Here is a 19083-nt window from a genome sequence, read left to right as displayed (position 1 = left end):
TCTCACTTTGTAGTTCAGGCTGGCCTTGAACTCACTAGGTAGCCCAGGCTGGCCTCAAATCCAGTGATCCTCTTGCCTCAGCCCCTGAGTGCTAGGATTACAGCCATGTGCTGCCAGGCCTGGCCACTAATTCCTGACAAATGGTAGTTTCTTAAAGTTTAGCTGCAATGTGGAGTCTCAAAGTATATTAGTGTATTGTGTATACCCTGTTAAAGTAGAATAGATTGGTCTGTCTTGTACTTGGATTGAGTCTTTTACCTTCACTAATTTTGAAATGTGCATTCACTGGTCATTCAGAAAACAGCAGCCCTCAATTAAGACCTTCCAAGTTTTGACACTCTTGTGTCAGAAATGACATTCTCTATGGTCACCATCTCATCAGAGACAGTACAGGAGGGAGGGCTTAGATTTTTATCATTGGCAACACACCATTAGTGATTTTCCTTGATTTGTTTGTTTGGTTTTTTTTGGTTTTTCTCCGGTACCGGGAACCGAACTCACGACCTTGCACATGCCAGGCAGGTGCTTTTGCCGCTGAGCTAAATCCCCAGCCCCGTGATTTTCCTTGAAATGGTAGCCACATTTTTGATTTTGGAAGAAATCTCTGTCCGGCCCCCAGGTCTGAATGATTGTAGTTTTTCTTTCAGCCCCCAGGTCTGAATGATCATAGTTTTTCTTTCAAGGTTTTCTATGAAAAATTTGCTATGTCTTCTTACAGCTAAAACACACAAGAGCTTTTCCTTCAGACAGCCAATGGTTACAGCCCCAAGAAGTTTGAGTAAGCTGCAAAGTATCATTCAGCGTGAAGCAGAGCTGGGTCTGAAGCACCCAGACACTCTTCAGCATCCTATCAATTAGTCATTGAGAAGTCTCAGCATAGAATTTGCCCTTTCTGAATAGAAGGAAAATCAGTCAGGAATGCCAGTTTTTGCTGTTGTTGTATCTTTTTTTCCCCCCTCCAGAACCTTCTTAGTTAGAATAATTTGTAGGAACTCAAGATTTTTCCATGTAGACAGTATCTTTCAATAAAGATAGATTTATTGCCATGTAATTCTTCCATTTCATTTGCCTTTGTAGGCTGTCTAGAGCCTCAATGCAGTGTTGTCTAGAAGGACTAAGAACTTGAGTATTTAACAGTGCTCATGGTACACACCTATAATCCCAGCACTTGGGAGGCCGAGACAGGAGGATTGTGAATTTGAGGCCATCTTGGACTATATACACCTTGTCTCAAGAAGTTGAATAGTTCATTGTCTTACTGATTTATAGAGAATACTTAACAAAATTTCTTAATACTTTGTTAATACTTAACAAAATTTTTCTTTCTAGACAAGATTGGTCAGTAGTTTTTTTTTTTTTTTCCTAGTTTTTTTTTAAAAAATGTGTGTGTGTATTTTTCAGTGTTGGGGATTGAACCTAGGACCTTAGGCACTTTAGGAAAGCACTCTGTAGTGAGCTATGTCCCCATCCTTTGCTTTTTTTTTGACATTAAGATTATATTATTTTCCAGTGTGTTGAAGCCTTTCCTCTTTTTATAGGATGTTTTATTTTGCATAAGATGGGACTTACCATTTTTTAAGGTTTTATACTGCACACCTGGAATGTAGTCTAGATTTAGACATTTTAACTGTTTTATGATGCATAGATGTTTGACTACGATGTAATTTATTTATGGGCATAGCAATATTCCGATTTTCTTTATCCTCGCTGCGGTTGGTTTATGACCTCAGCTTTATGAGCATATCTTTCTCAGTAGCTGAAGTCTGGCCTCCTTTTGCTTTCTTTCTTCTACTGTCCTGGGGCACTTCACAGTGATACCTGAGGCCTGCAGCTCTTCTCCCAGTGTCTGTTGTTAGCTGATTCCAGTACTTACTGTTTTGCTGAGAAAATGGAACATTCACACACTGTACTGGCTTATGGATTTTTTTGTGTGTGATGGATTTTTGTGTGGATTTCTTTTTATTTATCCTGTTTGGTCATTTGGGCTTTTGAATGGATGAACTGGTAAATCTGATCAGTTTTGGAATTGGCCCAGCCTTTGTCTCTCACATACTGCCTCTGCTCCATTCTTTCCTCTCTCAGATGTCAATTTAATAAAATGTCTCACTTTTTTCCTCTTAACTTTACTCCTGCATTTCCATTATTTCCATCTCTACTGTATTCTGGATAGCTTCTTTCTACCCATTCCATGTTCCTAATTCTTCATTTCTGTTTCAGCTGCTGTTACATTTCTTTCTTTTTTTTTTTTTTTTCTGGTACCAGGAATTGAACTTAGGACCTTATGCTTGCCAGGCAGGTGCTGTGCCACTGAACTATATCCCTGGCCCTGCATCTAAGTTCTTAATTTTGGTGATTCTATTTTCCAGTCTGGAAAGTTCTATTTGTTCTTGTTTGGTTTTGCTGGAATTTAAAGGTTACTGTTTCTTGTAGCTCTTTTCACACTTGTCTTTTGTTTGTTCGAGCATAATTTCATACTTGGGTTCTGATAACTTTGAAATCAGAACTCTTTTGACAGTCTCTATCCTTCTGTGTCCAAGTAGGAAAATAGAAGTTACGTAGGATGTTTCCAGCAAAAAAGGATTTAGTGCGTTCTTTGATAGCAAAGGTGCTGAAGTGTTGAGACCTGGTAGCTTTTGGAGGCATGACTGCCAGTCCCCAGAAATTTCTGGGAGCCACATTGTGTGCAGTTTTCTGTGTTTACCTGTCTCTTCCTTTCCTACTCTTGATTTCCTACCAGTCTTTTTATTTGCAGTTCTTAAGTCTTTTACATGTAATATTTTAGGCCTCAAATCTTTTGCAACTGGAGGAAAAGACAGAATCTGGAACAGGGTGATTGCCATCTGTTGTTTTCGCTGTTGGTTCTTATTCCTAGAGCCTTGTTTGTCCTTTTATGCTTGGTTATTTTTGGGTACTGGCATTGCAAAATTACTTGGAATAATTTGATGCCCAAGGCTTTTCATTCGATTGTCAGACCTCTGGGAGTCTTAGCTGGGTGGGGCCAACTTAGTCCAAATTTAATGGTTCCCTGGACCACCTAAAAAACTAGTGGTATTGAAAATTCTTGGAAAAGTTGCTTGATTTCTGTTCACTCATATGCTGAGAATCTAGTTCTTTCTAACCCAGTTTGATGGGTGTAGGGGTACCCTAGACTGTAAGACCACTGAAACCAAGATAGAGCTTTGTGGTTCTGTCCTCAGACTGGGAAGGTACCTTTGGGCAAAAGCTGTTTTGTGTTCAGGCTTGTTCTGAGTTATTGCAGTTTCTTAGAATTCAGCCTGTTCTGTTAGCTCTTCAGTACTTTTAAGAGTATAACTGGGACATTGTAGCCTTGTTTTTTTTTGTTTTGTTTTGTTCTAAGTTGAGAGAGGAGAAGGGTAGAGGTTTGTGTAAATTATTTAGCTTGCCATTACTAAACAAGCATTCAGTCCTTTATGTTGTTATGTGTCCATTGGTAAATTTCATTTGGTTTATCTCTTACCTCTTGAGTTCAGGAAAATTTTCATTTATCTTCTTAATGTGTTTTGTCTTCATGTCCAATGAGAAAAATTCAAATTTTAACTTTTGGAAAACTGATACATTCATAAAGATTCATTCAAAAACTGTGAAAAGCTGGGTGTGGTGGCACACGTCTATAATCCCAGCATTCAGGAGGCTGATGCTAGAGTATTGTCATGAGTTCGAGGCCAGCCTGGGCTGTCTATGCAAGTTCAAGGCTGTATAGTGAGACCTTGTTGCAAACGAACAAGAAAACCCCCAAAACAATGAAAGGGTGTCCAGTGAAGTCTTCCATCGTACTAATGTCTCCCAGTCAGTTTTTCCTGAACTCAGCTTACATGGGGTGATTGAAAAATATGGTCAGTGTTTAAATTTTTAAAAATAATTACAGTAAAAGATATTGCCATTAATCTGAAAATACTTCCTCCCTCTGGGAACATACTTCCCCATTGTTCTTGCCACTTTCTGAAGCAATTCTGGAAGTCCTTTTTTGTGAGTGTCTTTACAAGGTGTGATTAAAAAATACAGTGAATGCTGCTGCCAAATGGCCTCTAGTAGAGAGGTTAGCTCATAAAAACCTTACGTGTGTCCTCATCCACAGTATTTACTAGCTGTGATACTGAGCTACTTCCCTTCCCCCAAAGTCAAAAATAACTGTGAAAGGTAAACATTTTAAATTAATTCAGTACAAGAGGTGACTACAACAACACAACTAAAAACAGGAAAGAGAACTTTACAAAGCAGGAAGAATGATGGGATAAGTGTTTTTGAAGCAAGATGCTTGTATTTTGAGGGGGATCAATGGCAATGTGTCGTCTTTTTTTTTTTTTTTTTTTTTGTCTTTTTGAGACAGGGTCTCGCCATGCAGTTCAGGCTGGCCTTAAACTCACTTTGTAGCCCAGGTTGGTCTTGAACTCACAGTGATTCTCCTGCCTCAGCCTCCCAAGTGGTAGGATTACAGGCGTGCGCCACCATGCCCAGCAGCAATGTGTCTTTTACTGTAGTAATTTTTAAAAGTTTAAACACTTTTTTAGTCATACCTTATACATTGTTGGATTTTTAGTATCTTTACAGTTTGCATATATCCATTTGATCAGTCTTGTGGGTTTTTTTGGTATTTTATAAGTATCCTGATTTTTGGTGCTAGCTTAGATAAAAATTTACCATGATTCAGTTTCTGTAGATGGTTGAATGGCTTTGGGCCAGTGGCAAGGCAGATGGTGGAAGGAGGAGGACAGAGGAAGGCTGTTTCCCTCATGGCAACTAGGAAGGGGATGTCTTCCTAATAAGCCCATTCAGTTTTTGAACTCATGATCCATTCACTTCCCAAAAGCAACCACACCTTCAAAACAGGGAGCCTTTTGGGGGACATTTTCAGTTCTAACTGTAACAGCATCATTTGGTTTTACATATTTTTGAGGCTCTGAGCTTGATGTTTTATAGGATCAAGACTATGGTAACTTCCTGGTAAGTTTTGTATTCAGTAACGTACTTATTTGAAGTATTACATATAATACCCCATAAATGCATGTGTAGATAGATAGTTTTTTTAGACAGGGTTTTTCTATGTAGTTCAGGCTGGCCTTGAACTCACTATATAGCCCAGGCTGGCTTCCAGCTCACAGCCATCCTCCTCCTTCAGCCTCCCAAGTTTTGGGATTATAGGTGTGCACCACCATGCCCAGCATAAATGTAAAATTTTTATGTGTCAGTTTTAAAAAAGAAATGTCCTACTTTTTTCAGTTCAATTTAGGAATCTTTAATACTCAAAAGTCTGTTTCCCTTTATGGCATTGCCAAAAGAAGTGTTAAACATTAGGATTTTCATATAGCTCAAAATATGAAATCTTACATTGTCTGGAGATAGTATAATGTGAAATCTTAAACTGTCTGGAGACCTATTTTTCCAGTTTGGTAAGAATTGACCATTGTACTGCAAGTTACTTCATTGATGCAGCAAATATTTGAGCAACTATGTGCTAAACGTCAATGAAGAAACAAATTTTGAGTATGGTTGTAAACTTATTAGCGTTACAACTTAATCATGTGTAATGCTGGAAAGTGAAAAGAGCTGTGGCTCAAGTAGGGTAAGGTAAGGGAAATGAGTTTGTATGGGAGAAGCAGAGTTCCCTCCTCACTGAGACTGTGATGTTTGAGTGAAGTAAGCCATTTAGATGTCCAACAGAGCCAGTGCAGAACCACGGAGATGCTTGGGAGCAAGCCCTTGTGCTGGAACTGGCAGAGCAGGATGAGGTGAGAGATTGAGCCTTGTCTGATTTTGTAAGGGCCTTGGTTAAACGTGAGTTGATGGAGTATTCAGAGGATGAAATCTAAATTACCGGTTTGAAAAGGATCACTGGTTGCTGTATTGATTGGAATATTTTCTTTTTAATTAGGTAAAATGTAATTAGAATTTTAATAGCACATTATCTGATCTTTATGTGCTCATATGTTAAGTTTGTTCAAGAATCATTTATCACCCACCCTAAGCATAGTGTTTCTCCTCTGGATCGTCAAGGCTATAACCAAGTGAATAAAAAGGTGGTTGCAAAGGGTCTGGAGAATATAAAATTGAATTTCCTGTACATGAAATGACCATCCTCATAGAATCTTTTGTTTTATTTTAATAATCAACACAAGCAGTTGGCATTGAGATCTGAAAATTATTTCCCATGTCATTTTTCAATGGTTAACTAAAGTTTCTAACTTACAGCTCTCAACCCAATAGTTTCTTTCTCAAGAGAGCTTTAAGTGTTTACATATAAATGACATAAGATATACTAACATAAGAATACTAGTGTATATTCATCTACTCCATTTTGGTTAGTAAGATTTTATATCTCACTATGTAGTATCCATTTTGTATCTCACTAAGTTAGTATCCATTTTGGTTAGTAAGATTTTATATCTCACTATGTAGGTGAGGCTTGCCTTGAACTCAGTATGAAGCCTAGGCTGGCCTCAAACTCAAGGAGATCCTCCTGCCCTAGCCTCCCAAGTGCTGGGACTACAGGCAGGTGCCATTGGAACCGGCTTTGTACTGAGGAATGTTTTGATGATTCCTCAGTTCAGGAAAGAGTGAATTAGATAATTTGGTCTCTGTGAAAAATCAGTGCAGTGCCTTTAACAGAAATGTGGAGGGGAATGCAAGTAATATAATGTTCTTTCTCAAAGTTCCTTTCCCATTTCATTTGTTTCCACATTTTGTTTTTGAACTGAATTGGTGGGGCTAGTTACCCCACACCTGTAATCCCAGCATTCCCAGTACTGGATGAGGTTAGAGGAGTTTGAGGCCAGCCATGGCTACATAGTAAAACTCTGTCTCAAAAGAAACCAAACAAAAAGCAGTTGAAGTGGGCTAACTGAGTATTTGAGTCAGTCAGAGGTTTGCAAGGAAAAAATAAAAATAAGCAGAAGAAAGCAGGAGGTTGCTGCTACTGGAGTTGATACAATATTTAATTTTGTTGTTGCTATTTTTTACTTTATTTTTTGTTGGAGAGCTAACATAGGAAAGTTAGCAAGAAATAAATATGGGGAATTATGTTAAAAACAACCACCCTCCATACATTAAAGGTGAGAATGTAAAGTGTTTTCTTCTACTTTGGAAAATTTTGGTCACATGACCTGGTATACTCCTAGGGATATACTTAAGAAAACTGAAATCGTGTCTACACGAAAAGATGAATGTATATTCATAGATGAGCCAGAAAAAGGAAACCGCCCAAATGTTCATCAGCTAACCAATAGTACAGAATAGGGTATTTGTACATTAGAGTGAAGCCATAAATGGCACAAAATCCTACATGCTGTAACTTTGACGGAGCTTGGAAACGTACTATGTGAAACAGGCCTGTTACACCTGTTACATCACATTGTGTGACATCGTTTGCATTAATCCCTAGGATAGGCAGATCAGTAGAGACAGAAAGATCAGTTGCAAGGACTTCGGGATGGGACAGTAGGGATGGTGAGTGTTATCAGATATAGGATTTCTTTTTGCCGGGGAGAAGTATTCTGGAATTAGATACTGGTAATGGCTGCCTAATTCTGAATATACTAATAACCTTCAAATTATACATTTTTGAAGGATGACTTTGATGATGTGCTAGTTATATCCCTATAAAGCTGTTAAGCAGCAACAAAAGCAAGCCACATATGTCCGTGTTTTTAACCACCAGGTTAACAGAACACAGCAACCCCACAAGTCCACTGGATCTCCTTCCCAGTCAGGGGAAGTCAGAGCTATAAATTATTCCTGTGAGGCAAAGTAGCAGCTGTTTCTACTGCTACTTGCTTTTCAGTAGCCATCGTTTTAGACTAGAAATGAAGCTTTATTTTCTCAGCACTAGCCAGGCCTAGCAGGAGTTTTTATAATGCACCATTTTAATCAGGTAATTCTTTATAATTCCATGATGTCGATGTGGCCTTCCTTTGGCACCACTAATAGTACCTGTCTTTCAAAATAGTAACTAGGCATTTTTGAGTATCTGCTGTTGCTGTTGCTTAACAGAAATAATCCGGAAGGTTTTTAATTTTTTTTATTTTTTGTTCTCTTCTTCTGGTTCTAGCCTGTACTGCCCTGCCTGGCTTGGAGCCTACCATTTTAAAATACTTTAAAAAAATTATTTAGTAGTATTGAGGATTGAACCCAGAGCATGCTAAGTAAATACCCTTAACCACTGAGGTATACTACAAACCTTTGTAATTTTAAGATGGAGTCTTGCTGAGTTGTTCAGGCTGGCTTCATAGTTGCAGTCTTCCTGCCTCAGCCTTTCAAGTAGCTGGGATTATTACCATCTCTAACCCTAAAATAGTTTTTTTAAAGCTACCTTATATATTGTTAGCCTGATCTGTTACCTTGGCAATAGCATATGCTTTATTATTACTTTTTTTTTTCTTTCTGGGGCTTGAACCCAGGGCTTTGAGCATGCTAGGCAGATGTTCTGCCGCTGAACTATACCTTTAGCCCCAACTACTATTTAGTTTATCTTCCTGATCCTAATCCTCTGTCCATATTAGAAGAGTTATTGATACTGTCCTTTAGGTGACTCATATTAGCTTTATTGTTTCTTTTAATCTGCATATCCTTTCTGATTTTTAAAAGAAACTACCCCTAAATGTTTCTATGCTTTTAAATACTTCAAACCCAGGGTAAGGTCAGTTTTGGTTTTTTTGCTTTTCAGTGATGTGTTGGCATTGCCCATTTTCAAGCAGGAAGACTCCAGCCTTCCACTGGATGGTGAAACAAAACACCCTCCCTTTCAGTATGTGATGTGTGCTGCAACCTCGCCGGCAGTCAAACTGCATGATGAGACGCTCACTTACCTGAACCAAGGTGAGTATGGCTAGGTCATAAACTGACATGTAAAAACTTACAAAAATTCAAAATAAATGTTGCTGGTAATAACTAAAAATTAGGGCAGGGCATAGTGCCACATGCTTGTAATTGCAGCACTTAGGAGGTTGAGGCAAAAGGATGGTCCTGAGTTCAAGGCCAGCCTGAGCTATAAAGTGAGACCTTGTCTCAAAAAAAAAAAAAAAAAACAAACCCAAAACATTAAAAGAAACCAAAACAAACAAATAAAAAAACCCAAAAAATAGGTTATTGTTAATTATAGGAGCTTTACTTTGAGCCAACAGAGTAATAGTTTATAGAAACTGATTCCCTGAAGAGGGTCTGTGGAATAAGATTTACTATAGGGTTTTTTGGATATCATTCAAAGCAGGAGCAAGTACGAAAGGATGTCCGTTATTTTTAGGGACAGCAGTTTCAGTAAAGGACTTAAGAATGAATTGGAAGTTCAGCTAGCCACCCCATTCTTGGACATGAACAGGGTTTGTGCTAAAATTAGACTTAAGTTGCACCAAGATGGAGTCAGTGGAAAAAAATTGTACCTGCTCATATCTTGTCTAGAATTTACCTTTGAAAATTATAGAAAGTTTTATTTTTGTTTTGAGGCAGTGTGGACACAGGAGGCAATCACCACTGTAAACAAAAGTACTTTGTTATAGGTAGGATTAATTTGTTGGATACAAATACTTCAAGCATGTTGAATTCTTTGTGTGTGTGTGTGTGTGTGTGTGTGTGTGTGTGTGTGTGTGAAGTTTTGCATTTATTAAAAGTAGCAAAAGAAACATGCTCTGCACAGCAGATGTGGGCCAGTTAAAAGTATGAAGAGAAGTGTACCATGCAGGGTGAGAGCAGAGTAGTGTGAAAGAAAGAACAGAGTAGCCATAAGGTTAGTGGCAGTCATCTTTTGTATCTTTCACTCCTCAGGCTGACATCAATTCTAGGTGATCCTATCAAAAACCTGCTTTAGTTCTTGTGAGCAGAACTGAAGATAGGATTTTCTGATTGATCTGAGGTGCTGGGCTTTGGGAACTATTCTAAACATGTGTCCTGGAACTCTGTTATTGACAGGTCACACCCACTTGCCCAGCCAGTTTGCCATGCCTCAGTTTCCTCCCTCATTTACCTCTGAGAGATGTAAATTCCCATAATTCTTTACGGGATGCTGAAGGTGTGGAGGTGATACAGCTATTTCCTGCTGAAAGAGTCTGTAGCCCCTGTAGGTAATTATGTTCCCTCCAACTACCTTAGGATATTGTGGTTCACCAGCTAGACTGAAAAGAAAACCTGTCAGAAGACAGTGAGAAAAGGGTTAGTGTCTGTTAAGTGAAGAATTGTTGAGCTGTCTGTTCATTGGGAGAAAACTTAGTGAATTTGTCTGGAGAGTAACTTAACTTTTAGGTTGGGTGTGTAGAGAAATAGGAGAAGGAGCAGCAGATCAGATTTCCATATTTCCTGTGGAGGCAAAAAGGGATATTAGATAGGCCACCAGTGCACCTTTTAGTGACTCTGCTTATCTGTTCTCCAAACAGAAATGGAGTCTTGCTTTTTGAAGAGGAGCCTTAGGTCTTCACTAGGTTCACAGGAGTAGCCTAGTCCTGTGAAAATTTGAGTGACCATTTCTCATGTAGAGTTTTATAGTTTTCCACTGTATCCCTTGAGGAAGGGCCAATTTAATGGTTCCTCAGGAACTAGGAATAAGACTAGAGTCTTGAGGGAATGTAGAGCTGCTCTTTTTGCCTGTCTACCAGTCTTTTGATTTCCCAAGGATACTTTTGACATACCTCTTTGAGTTCTTTGCAATGAATGACAATAACTTGCTTGGGAAGGTAGACTCCTCAAGGAGTTGTTGAATTTCCTGCTTGTGTTTTATAGATGTTGCTTATTAGTTAGCAAGCCCCTTTTCAGATTGATATATGGGCATGTAGCAACCAGAAAGGTGTGTTTGGCTTATTGTCAGTGCCCTGATAAGGTATGAGCTGTTTTCAAGTAGAGGTTCCTGGGGGAGGGGTTTGGTCTTAATGGCCTGTTGTGAGCTGACAGTACCTAATTGGCCTTTGGATGTCCTTCTTGGACAAAACTGATTGCATCAGTGGGCCACATCTTCTCAGGGTCTTGGAGGGGCAGGTCACTGAGGTCCTGCATGCTTGTATAGGTCTTGGAAATCCTCTGTTCACAAGAGTGGATAACCCCTGAGCCTGTAGGTATCAGTGAGGCAGGATTAAGAGTAGTGTGGGCATTTATGGTAACCTCAGGGGTGTCTGGAAGCACTGCCTGGCATAGTTCCAACAGGTATAATCTGTTTGCTGGAACTGGAGAATTGTCTCAAATTTTACTAGTCCTAGTAAGGGAGTAAGTAGGACACTGGGCCAATTAAAAAACTCATGGTTTGCATGTCACAGCAACAGTTAAAAATCTCATACTAGAATTTCCCTTGACCCCAACTATGGCTATACATCTCGAGAAGGGTTTTCTAGAGAAGGATACTAAAACAGGGTAATTAAATTTGCTTAAGGTTCTTCACAGAAGATGAAGATCTCCATGGTTAGGGGTATTACAGGTTGACCCAGATCGCTTCAGTCTTCTTTTATTAGAGCAGGGGGTGATGGTTTTTTGGCTGGCCTAGCCCCTCTAGGGAAACAGGGACAATCCTCCAGTGCAGTGAGTCAGGCACATTGGCTGCCTGGCACATGGAGCAGGGCCTGGGTGGTGGCTTGATACAGTTGCATGCTCAGTGTCCCAATTTTCTTATAGGCCTTGATTGGCCCTGGGTTTTCCCTTGGATGACTTAGGTGTGCTTAAAGTATTGCCAATTGTGACAGCCATAATTTTGGTTTGTCTTTTTGCTCACCCCTTCTCTTTTTAAGCTTATGTAGCTCCTGGTTGTTGAATATGGAAAAGCCCATGTCCAATAGTTGGGTCATAGGGTTCTGGGGAATCCACCTGCAAAACTAAAAGAATGTTTTGAAAACACAAAATACTGGGTTTCTCTCGGGTGATACTGTGGTGGAAACAGATGGGAGAGACTCTGAGGAAGGATCAGTAATGCTATCAATTTTTTTTCCTTTGGAGACCTCTATCTTAGTTATTTTATCTCATTGCTGATACAAAATGCTTGACACCCAAAGTTTAAGAAGGAAAGGTTTACTTCAGTTCACAGTTTGTAGAGGTTTCAGCTTGTAGTCAGCTGGCTCCAAGGCAGGGTAGCATGGCAGAGAGGCAGAGGAGAAACAGCTCATCACATAGCAGGCAGAAGGCAGTAAAGCAGTAAGCAGCAGAAGCAGCAGCAAGCCTCGCTTTCCCTTTTATCTCATTCAGGCTACAACTCTTTTGGGTGGTGCCACCCACACCCTGGGTGGGGCTTCCCATTATCATCACCCACAAGTATACTAAACCTATCAGTGGATTTACTTGTTATCACGCTGATAATCCATATCCACACACCCTAGATCCAGCCACCTCTGTAAAGCCCCACCTATGAGTGCATGAAGTGTCAGGGAAACATCTAGCTAAAAGCCATAGCAGCCTCTTAAAGTACCATGGTTCTTGAGCCTTTACAGAGATAAAAACACACAAAAACCTGAACATAAAGGTTTTGACACTACCTTCTTGCCATCTGCAGAATTTAGATTGCCTCTCTGTACCCATCATCTCAAGGATACAGCCTAATGATGAGATGGCTGCGATCTGCAGGATATTTCCCTTGCAGGAAGAGGAGATCTATTGAGTTCTCAAAGTGTCCCTTGTGAGACTTGTACTACCGAGCAGACGTCTGCGCTTGAAGCTGGGGTGGCACTGTTAGCAGAATCTCCTGGCTGTGCAAAATACTATCAGGTAGCTCCTTCTAAAAGTGGCTTACTAATTAAACATTCCCAGGTTCTGGGTTGCTCACCTTTCCTTCTGGAGTTGGATTCCAGGTTCTTCTAGTCTCAACAAAGAATTGAGCAAAACAAGCAAAAATCAGTGGCAGAGTTTATTTGAAAAATTAAAAGTCAAGAGTGAGGGAGAAACTGGCTCTGCAGAGTGAACTTGGGCCAAGTAAAAAGAAAAAACAACATAAAACAACACTGTGGAGAAAGCAGGGTGGGCGATCATGAGGAAAGCACAACAGCAAACTCTTCTTGGCATCTGCGTTTTTTTATACTGTCCAAATCTCGAGGAAAACTGAGTGAATGACATACAGGTTCTGAGAGCTGTTGCTAGGATCCCGTGCTTCGTGCTCATGTCAGGTCCAGGCCGTCCTATTGAACATCTGCTCAAGTTCACGAGAGAGGTCCATGTTTGGCTGCACATGTGTTCTGGGATCTTGTAATTAACAGTTCATGCCTATTTCCCCAGCCACCTTGCCCATGTGCTAACCTATAGAGGCCTCTTCCCAGTCCTCATTGCAGCCCAGGAAGTTTGTATTTGTAATCCCATGAATATTGGAATTCTAGTGAGTGAATTCCAGTCTACCACTTCCAGTGCAACCCATAGCAAGAATAAGGACACTAAGGCATATTTGTACTTGTGGGTAGCCAAGGCGTCCTAAGTCCAGCCACAGTGATGGCCATCTGGAGCAAAGGCCTTGACCCAAGGCCGAACCTGGGTTTTATTCATTATGAAGAAGGGAGTGGCTTGAGGATGAGTGACGGTGTAAACCGTGGGAAGTAGGTGAGTGCCATGGGCTGGGCTAGGTAGGAGGTCTGAAATCACCTTTGCCATATGCAGAGAAGGATACGTAGAAAGAGTAATCTACATAACACAATTGAGATAGTATCTAATGTTTTGGAGCTGGTTTTTCAGCTCTGATGTGTAATGTTTGAAGCCCCAGGAAGTCATAGCCTCCATCCCAAGGCTCAATCCCAGCCGACAGTGCAGAGCATTGGCTCACACATCCCGCCTCATCCCAGCTCACTCCTCGGAACAATGGGGGATCCAGGAAACACGCCTGCCATCTCCAGTGATTACCATCAGCATCTCAGCTAAACAGATACGCATTGCTTAAAGCCAACTAAAGGGTCCTAGCCAGCTCTGTATGTATCAGTACATGGAAATAGGGTCAGGCTCAGCCAAAATGGAGGCAGTTGCTCTTCTTTTAAGGAGAGTCGCCTGGGTGGTCCTCCACACTAACCTCCAACGTGAGTACTGCTACCTTCCTAGAAGAGTGGAGCCCTGTGGGCTCTGTTACTCTTCTTGCTACAATGTGGCCCATTGACTCCTTAGGGAGAAGGGTTGAGCCCCATAGAGGCTCCCTTGGAAACTTCCATGAGATCAGAGTAGAACTCGACCCCTAGGCTCCCTCAACCACCTGAGAAACAGTATTGCTTACAATTTATCTCAATAATAAAAAACTTTGGTAATTACTGGCATTCGAGGTAGAAACCTGTTTTTAGCGTTTGTTCCAAGTACAAGGGTAGCTCTGCTTTTGCATACTCACAGCCAGTTGAGTTGACCTTTATTGGTAGTTCTCTTTGTTCTGCTCAGGCCCTCAGGCACTTTTCTTTTCTCCAATGAAATTTTATTGGTACATTTTATGAATATATATGTTAATGATCACATTCATCATAGAGAATTTGTACCTGTATGTGATATAACTTGATTTTTTTCTCCATTCCCCTACCCTTCCTTCAATTCCTCCTCTCCTCCCCATTTGTAAAAGCTTTGTTTCCATTTTATCCTTTTCTCATTTTTTAATTTTCCCTTCTTTCCTTTCCCGCCCCCCCTCACTTGTTCCCCACCCCATTTGAGTATTTTTTTCCTATTTCACAATACCTATTATACATTTTGATCCTTATTTACACTTTCGGTTTCTCATACCAGAGAAACAGTGCATTCTTTACACATGCGTGCTTGATTTATTTCACTTAAGAGTATGGTCTCAAAGTACATCCATTTACCTAGAAATATCTTGAGCTTACCTTTCTTTGTGGCAGAGTTAGTATTCCATCGTATTAAAAAACAAATCTTTATCCATTCACTAGTTGTTGGGCATTTGGGCTGTTTCCAAGATTTAGCTATTACAAAATGTGCCACTATAAACATGGGTGTGTATATATTGCTGTGGTATGATGCTTTTAGTTCTTTCATAAAGGTACCAAGAAGGGGACTAACTGGGTCAAATGGGAGAACTTCTAGTCCTAGTTTTCTCCTATAATTCCCACAGTGGTTGCACCTGTCTACCCTCCGACCAACAATGGAAAAGGATTCCTTTTTCCCCAAATCCAGCATTTGTTATTGGTTGATTTCTTGATAATAGCCACTCTTTCAGGGGTGAAGTGGAATCTCAAGTGTTGTTTTAATTTGCTTCTCTTGAATGACCAAAAGTGTTGAACATTTTTTCATATATTTATTTGCTATTTGTACTTTTTCATCTGAGAAGTGTGTATTCATCTCAGATGCCCATGTTTTGCATTGGCTCTTTAAATTGGAGGGGGTTGATTTTTTTTGGGGGGGGTTCTTTATATATTCCCAATAGAATGGCAAAATTTCTTTCCCATATTCTGGGTGGTCTCTTCACTCTGGTGGTTTCTCTTGCTGTGCAAAAACTTTTTAATAAGGTGAGATCCCAGTGGTTGATTCTTTGTGATAGTTACTGTGCGGTTTTGGTTTTGTTCATAAAATGTTTGTCAGGCAGATATTTTCAAATTACCTGAATATCTGTTAGAGGAAATAAGGTGGGGGCTCTGATGCAATTCAGAAGAACAGAGGGGAAGAGGTCCATATGTTTCCTAAAAGTGAAGGCTTTAGCTCATTTTAATTTGGGCAGGGAATTGAGACAGGTTCTCATTGTTGAACTCTGTAGCCCAGGCTGGCCTCGAACTTGCAGCAATCCTCCTGCCTCAGCCTCCCAAGTGCTGGCATTACAGGCATGCACTACCACACACAGCAAAAGTGGAAGCTTTAGCTCTTATCCATAAAGGTGAGATTTCCTGGTGTCCACGAGGTCAGTTCAAAAAGAAAATGACAAGACAAACATGGTAGAACTCTGTGACAAACCAAAAAGACTGACAGTGTGGTGGATCCATGTGACTGACTCACATGATGAACTAAAATGGCTGCCAAATATAGTAGAAAGGTAGACTCAAGTGAAACAAAGCCCAGAGGAAGCAACTCACTAAGGATATCCAGAGATAAAAGTCTACCAAGGGGAAAAGCACAGATGAGACTGAGCACAAGTAGGTTCCCAAAACAGTGAGAAAACTGAGCAAAGTATTGGGGAAAAAATGTGAGCGCAGAAAAAAGCATGCTAAATTCTAGGTTATACACATGGAATCTGAATGATTTGCTCTGTGACTGGGTTAATAACAAGCTGTCTGGCAGCTCTTAACTGACCTGTACCCACAATGAATGACTGTAAAGGGGAAGGAGAAGAAAGAAGAGGGGAGATAAAACTTGAGGTGGACCTGTGGGGCTCTCTTACTGGTTGCGAAAAATAGAGACCATGTGCTTCCCCTCCTCCAATTTCGATGGTGGGACACGCTAGGAAATTTCCTGGAGCCACAAGAAGACTTCAGGAGTTCCCTACCTCTTTTTAATTTTTGTGGTCCTCTTGCTCCCTGCTTCTCTTAACAACCAAAACCTGTCCTGGGAGAGAAGGGAAAAGAAAGGAATCGGGCCTTTTGTAGGGTAGAGAGAGGAGGGAAGAAAAAAACTAGACCAGTTGTTCTTGGCTGGACCCCAGAGACTATAGAGGGAGAGAAACAAAACTGTGCCCAAAGGTCTTAGCTCCTCCTTGGTTGGCCTTACCAAAATATGTTACTGGGTTCTGGGTTTCTGGGAAGTCCTTCCAGAAATCCTTTGTAGGTTCTACTTGTCCTGAACAAAGAGTGGGTCAAGACAAGCTTAAAAGGTAGTAAGGTTTTACGTTCATTAGAGGTTGGAAAAGAAACAGTCTCTGCAGTGCAAATGTGGCCCAATTAAAAGTAGGACTAGACGTATAGGCTGCAGGATGAGCGCAGAGCACTGTGAAAGAGAGAACAGGGGCCACATTCTTATTTCTCCTGAATACTTACAAGAACAGTGTATCTTTCTTGAAAAAAAAAAAAAAGGGAAATATTTGAGGGGATAAACCTGAAAATTGTTGTTTGGGTACATTTCCTTTCATGAAGTGTGGAATTATGTGTCTCTCTACTAAATATATTGTAGTCAGACATGGTAACACATACCAGAATCCCAGTTATTCAGAAAGCTGAGGAAGGAGGATGAGAAGTTTGAGGCCAGCCTAAGCAGCATAGTGAGACCCTGTCTTAAAATTTTACATAGTTGCAAAGTAAGCTCCAGGGGAGAGCATTTGCCTGAGGTGTGCGAGACCTTGGGTTCAATCCCCAGTACCACTCCCCTAGAAAACTGTGATTATTTCTCTGTCATTAAATGTTCAATTCCTTGAGCTTGTGGAAAGAGTGATAGACTTTAGACCATTTACTTCTGATAAATATTCTGAAATGTGGAAAAATAATTTCTCATTTTACATTAAATATGTGTTTAGGATCTATGAGAATCTTTAGAACGTTCTATCTGTAGTATCTGTAATAAAAACTTCACTTTTGGGATTCAGTTACTTGAGATTTAAATTTTATGTTTGAAAGGACCTTAAGTCTTTATTTGGTAAAATGTTTTAGTCATGAAAATGTCAAAAGAAACAATAAAGGTGCAAGAATAGTCATTGTCAGTTTATTTTTTAAAATTTTTTTTGTGTGTGATGCTTGGAATGGAGTTTAGGGCTTCACATATGCTGGACAGGTGCTCTACCACTGAGCTGTATCCTCATTCCTACTGTAACTTTTTTTCTAAAGACAAAAAAGGAAATAACCTGGAAGTTTCTTCTTTGGGGAATAGTTAAGTTTTAAGGGCCATATCAAAACTGGCTTTTAAAATGTCATGTAATAAACCCTGAGCCCTTGATTCTGTGGGTATGTGTGTGTATGTATATATAAATGCATGTTTTATGTGTATATTTGAATATATGTCCCATATACATATGTGGAACATTATCTGTAGCCAGAGTTATATTCTAGGTTGTTGAAAGATTTACATTCTTATCAAACAAATGACTACTTGTGTATTAATACATTTTTATTACATGTAAAAGAACCAGGACAATTTACTTTTAAACATTTTTAGATTGGCTTAGTCATTTTTAAAACTATAGATAATAAAATAATTAGGGCTAAAAAAACCTTGAAATCTACTTATAATATTGCAGAATGACCCATATTGTATTAAATGAACACTGTGTAAAACAATGCAAATGTATAATCAGCCATTCTAATCCATACCATTTTTCTCTTCAGTTTGGCACTTTGGGGGAACATTTATCATAATGTTATCTTTTGTTTAGCTACTGAGAAAAGATAGTTAATTCTTACCATTTTACAAAGAGCTGATGGGTTTTTTTGTTTGTTTTGTTTTGTGGTGCTGGGATATGAACCCAGAGGCCTTTCTTATTCGAGGCAAGCCCTCTACTACTGAGCTAAAACCTCAGTCCCATTAAGAGCTATTGAACATGACATTGCATCTACAGGAGGGTCCTGAATGCTGTATTTCAGAGTATTGAATCACTGGATATTGTAGCTTTCCAGGGAATAGTGGTTTTTCCAACTTTAGCATGCAATGCAATCACTTACAGGGCTGGCCAAAACATGATACTGAACCATATATACTTTCTGATTTGGTGGATCCAGGCTGGACCTAGGTATTTTTATTTCTGACGGATTTGCTGCTGCTGATCTGAGACACTTAATCTTTTTATTCCTTTGACTACTCAGGCAATGAGGTTTCTGTTACTACCATCTAGTTTTAGATGAATTTTCTCAGGAGAAAGTTGGCAAGTACTTGAATGCTGTTCCTAAACCCTTGTGAATTGCTAGTATTCTTGTGTATTGCTAGTTTTCCCCCTCTTAGTCTCACTGACTTTTTTTTTTTTGGTGGTCTTTTTGAGACAGGGTTTCACTGTGCAGTTCAGGCTGGTGTTGAACTCACTTTGTAGCCTGCGTTGGCCTTGAACTCACAGTGATCCTCCTGCCGCAGCCTCCTGAATGCTGGGATTTTTGACAGCTATTGATGAAAAATATTTGCTATTGTATAACATCATAAAGAAAATAAAAAGATAAAATTTTTTGTAGTCTTTGTCAAGTAGGAATTAAAACCAATTTTTAAAAAAATCTGCATTGATGTCTTGGACTGTCATCTATAGTATTTCTGAACCATTTTAATATTAGTATGGAGCTTAAAAATGGTTAGTGTTTATCTGCTTCTACC

The 19083-nt window shown here is 39.8% G+C and overlaps 1 protein-coding gene across 1 annotated transcript in view; it reads left to right on the top strand.

The window, feature by feature from the left end:
- Positions 1–19083, top strand: part of Ubp1 (upstream binding protein 1 (LBP-1a)) — a gene marked incomplete at its 5' end in the record, with an annotated part of 63299 nt that overhangs the window by 8489 nt on the left and 35727 nt on the right. Inside the window, 1 exon segment of the mRNA XM_005383640.2 lies at positions 8678–8829. Within this exon segment, the coding sequence (XP_005383697.2) occupies positions 8678–8829 (152 nt within the window).

This window comes from Chinchilla lanigera, unplaced genomic scaffold (assembly GCF_000276665.1).
Source record: "Chinchilla lanigera isolate Chin_1 unplaced genomic scaffold, ChiLan1.0 scaffold00020, whole genome shotgun sequence".
Lineage (NCBI taxonomy): Eukaryota > Metazoa > Chordata > Mammalia > Rodentia > Chinchillidae > Chinchilla > Chinchilla lanigera.
This window is presented reverse-complemented; position numbering and strand designations above follow the sequence as displayed.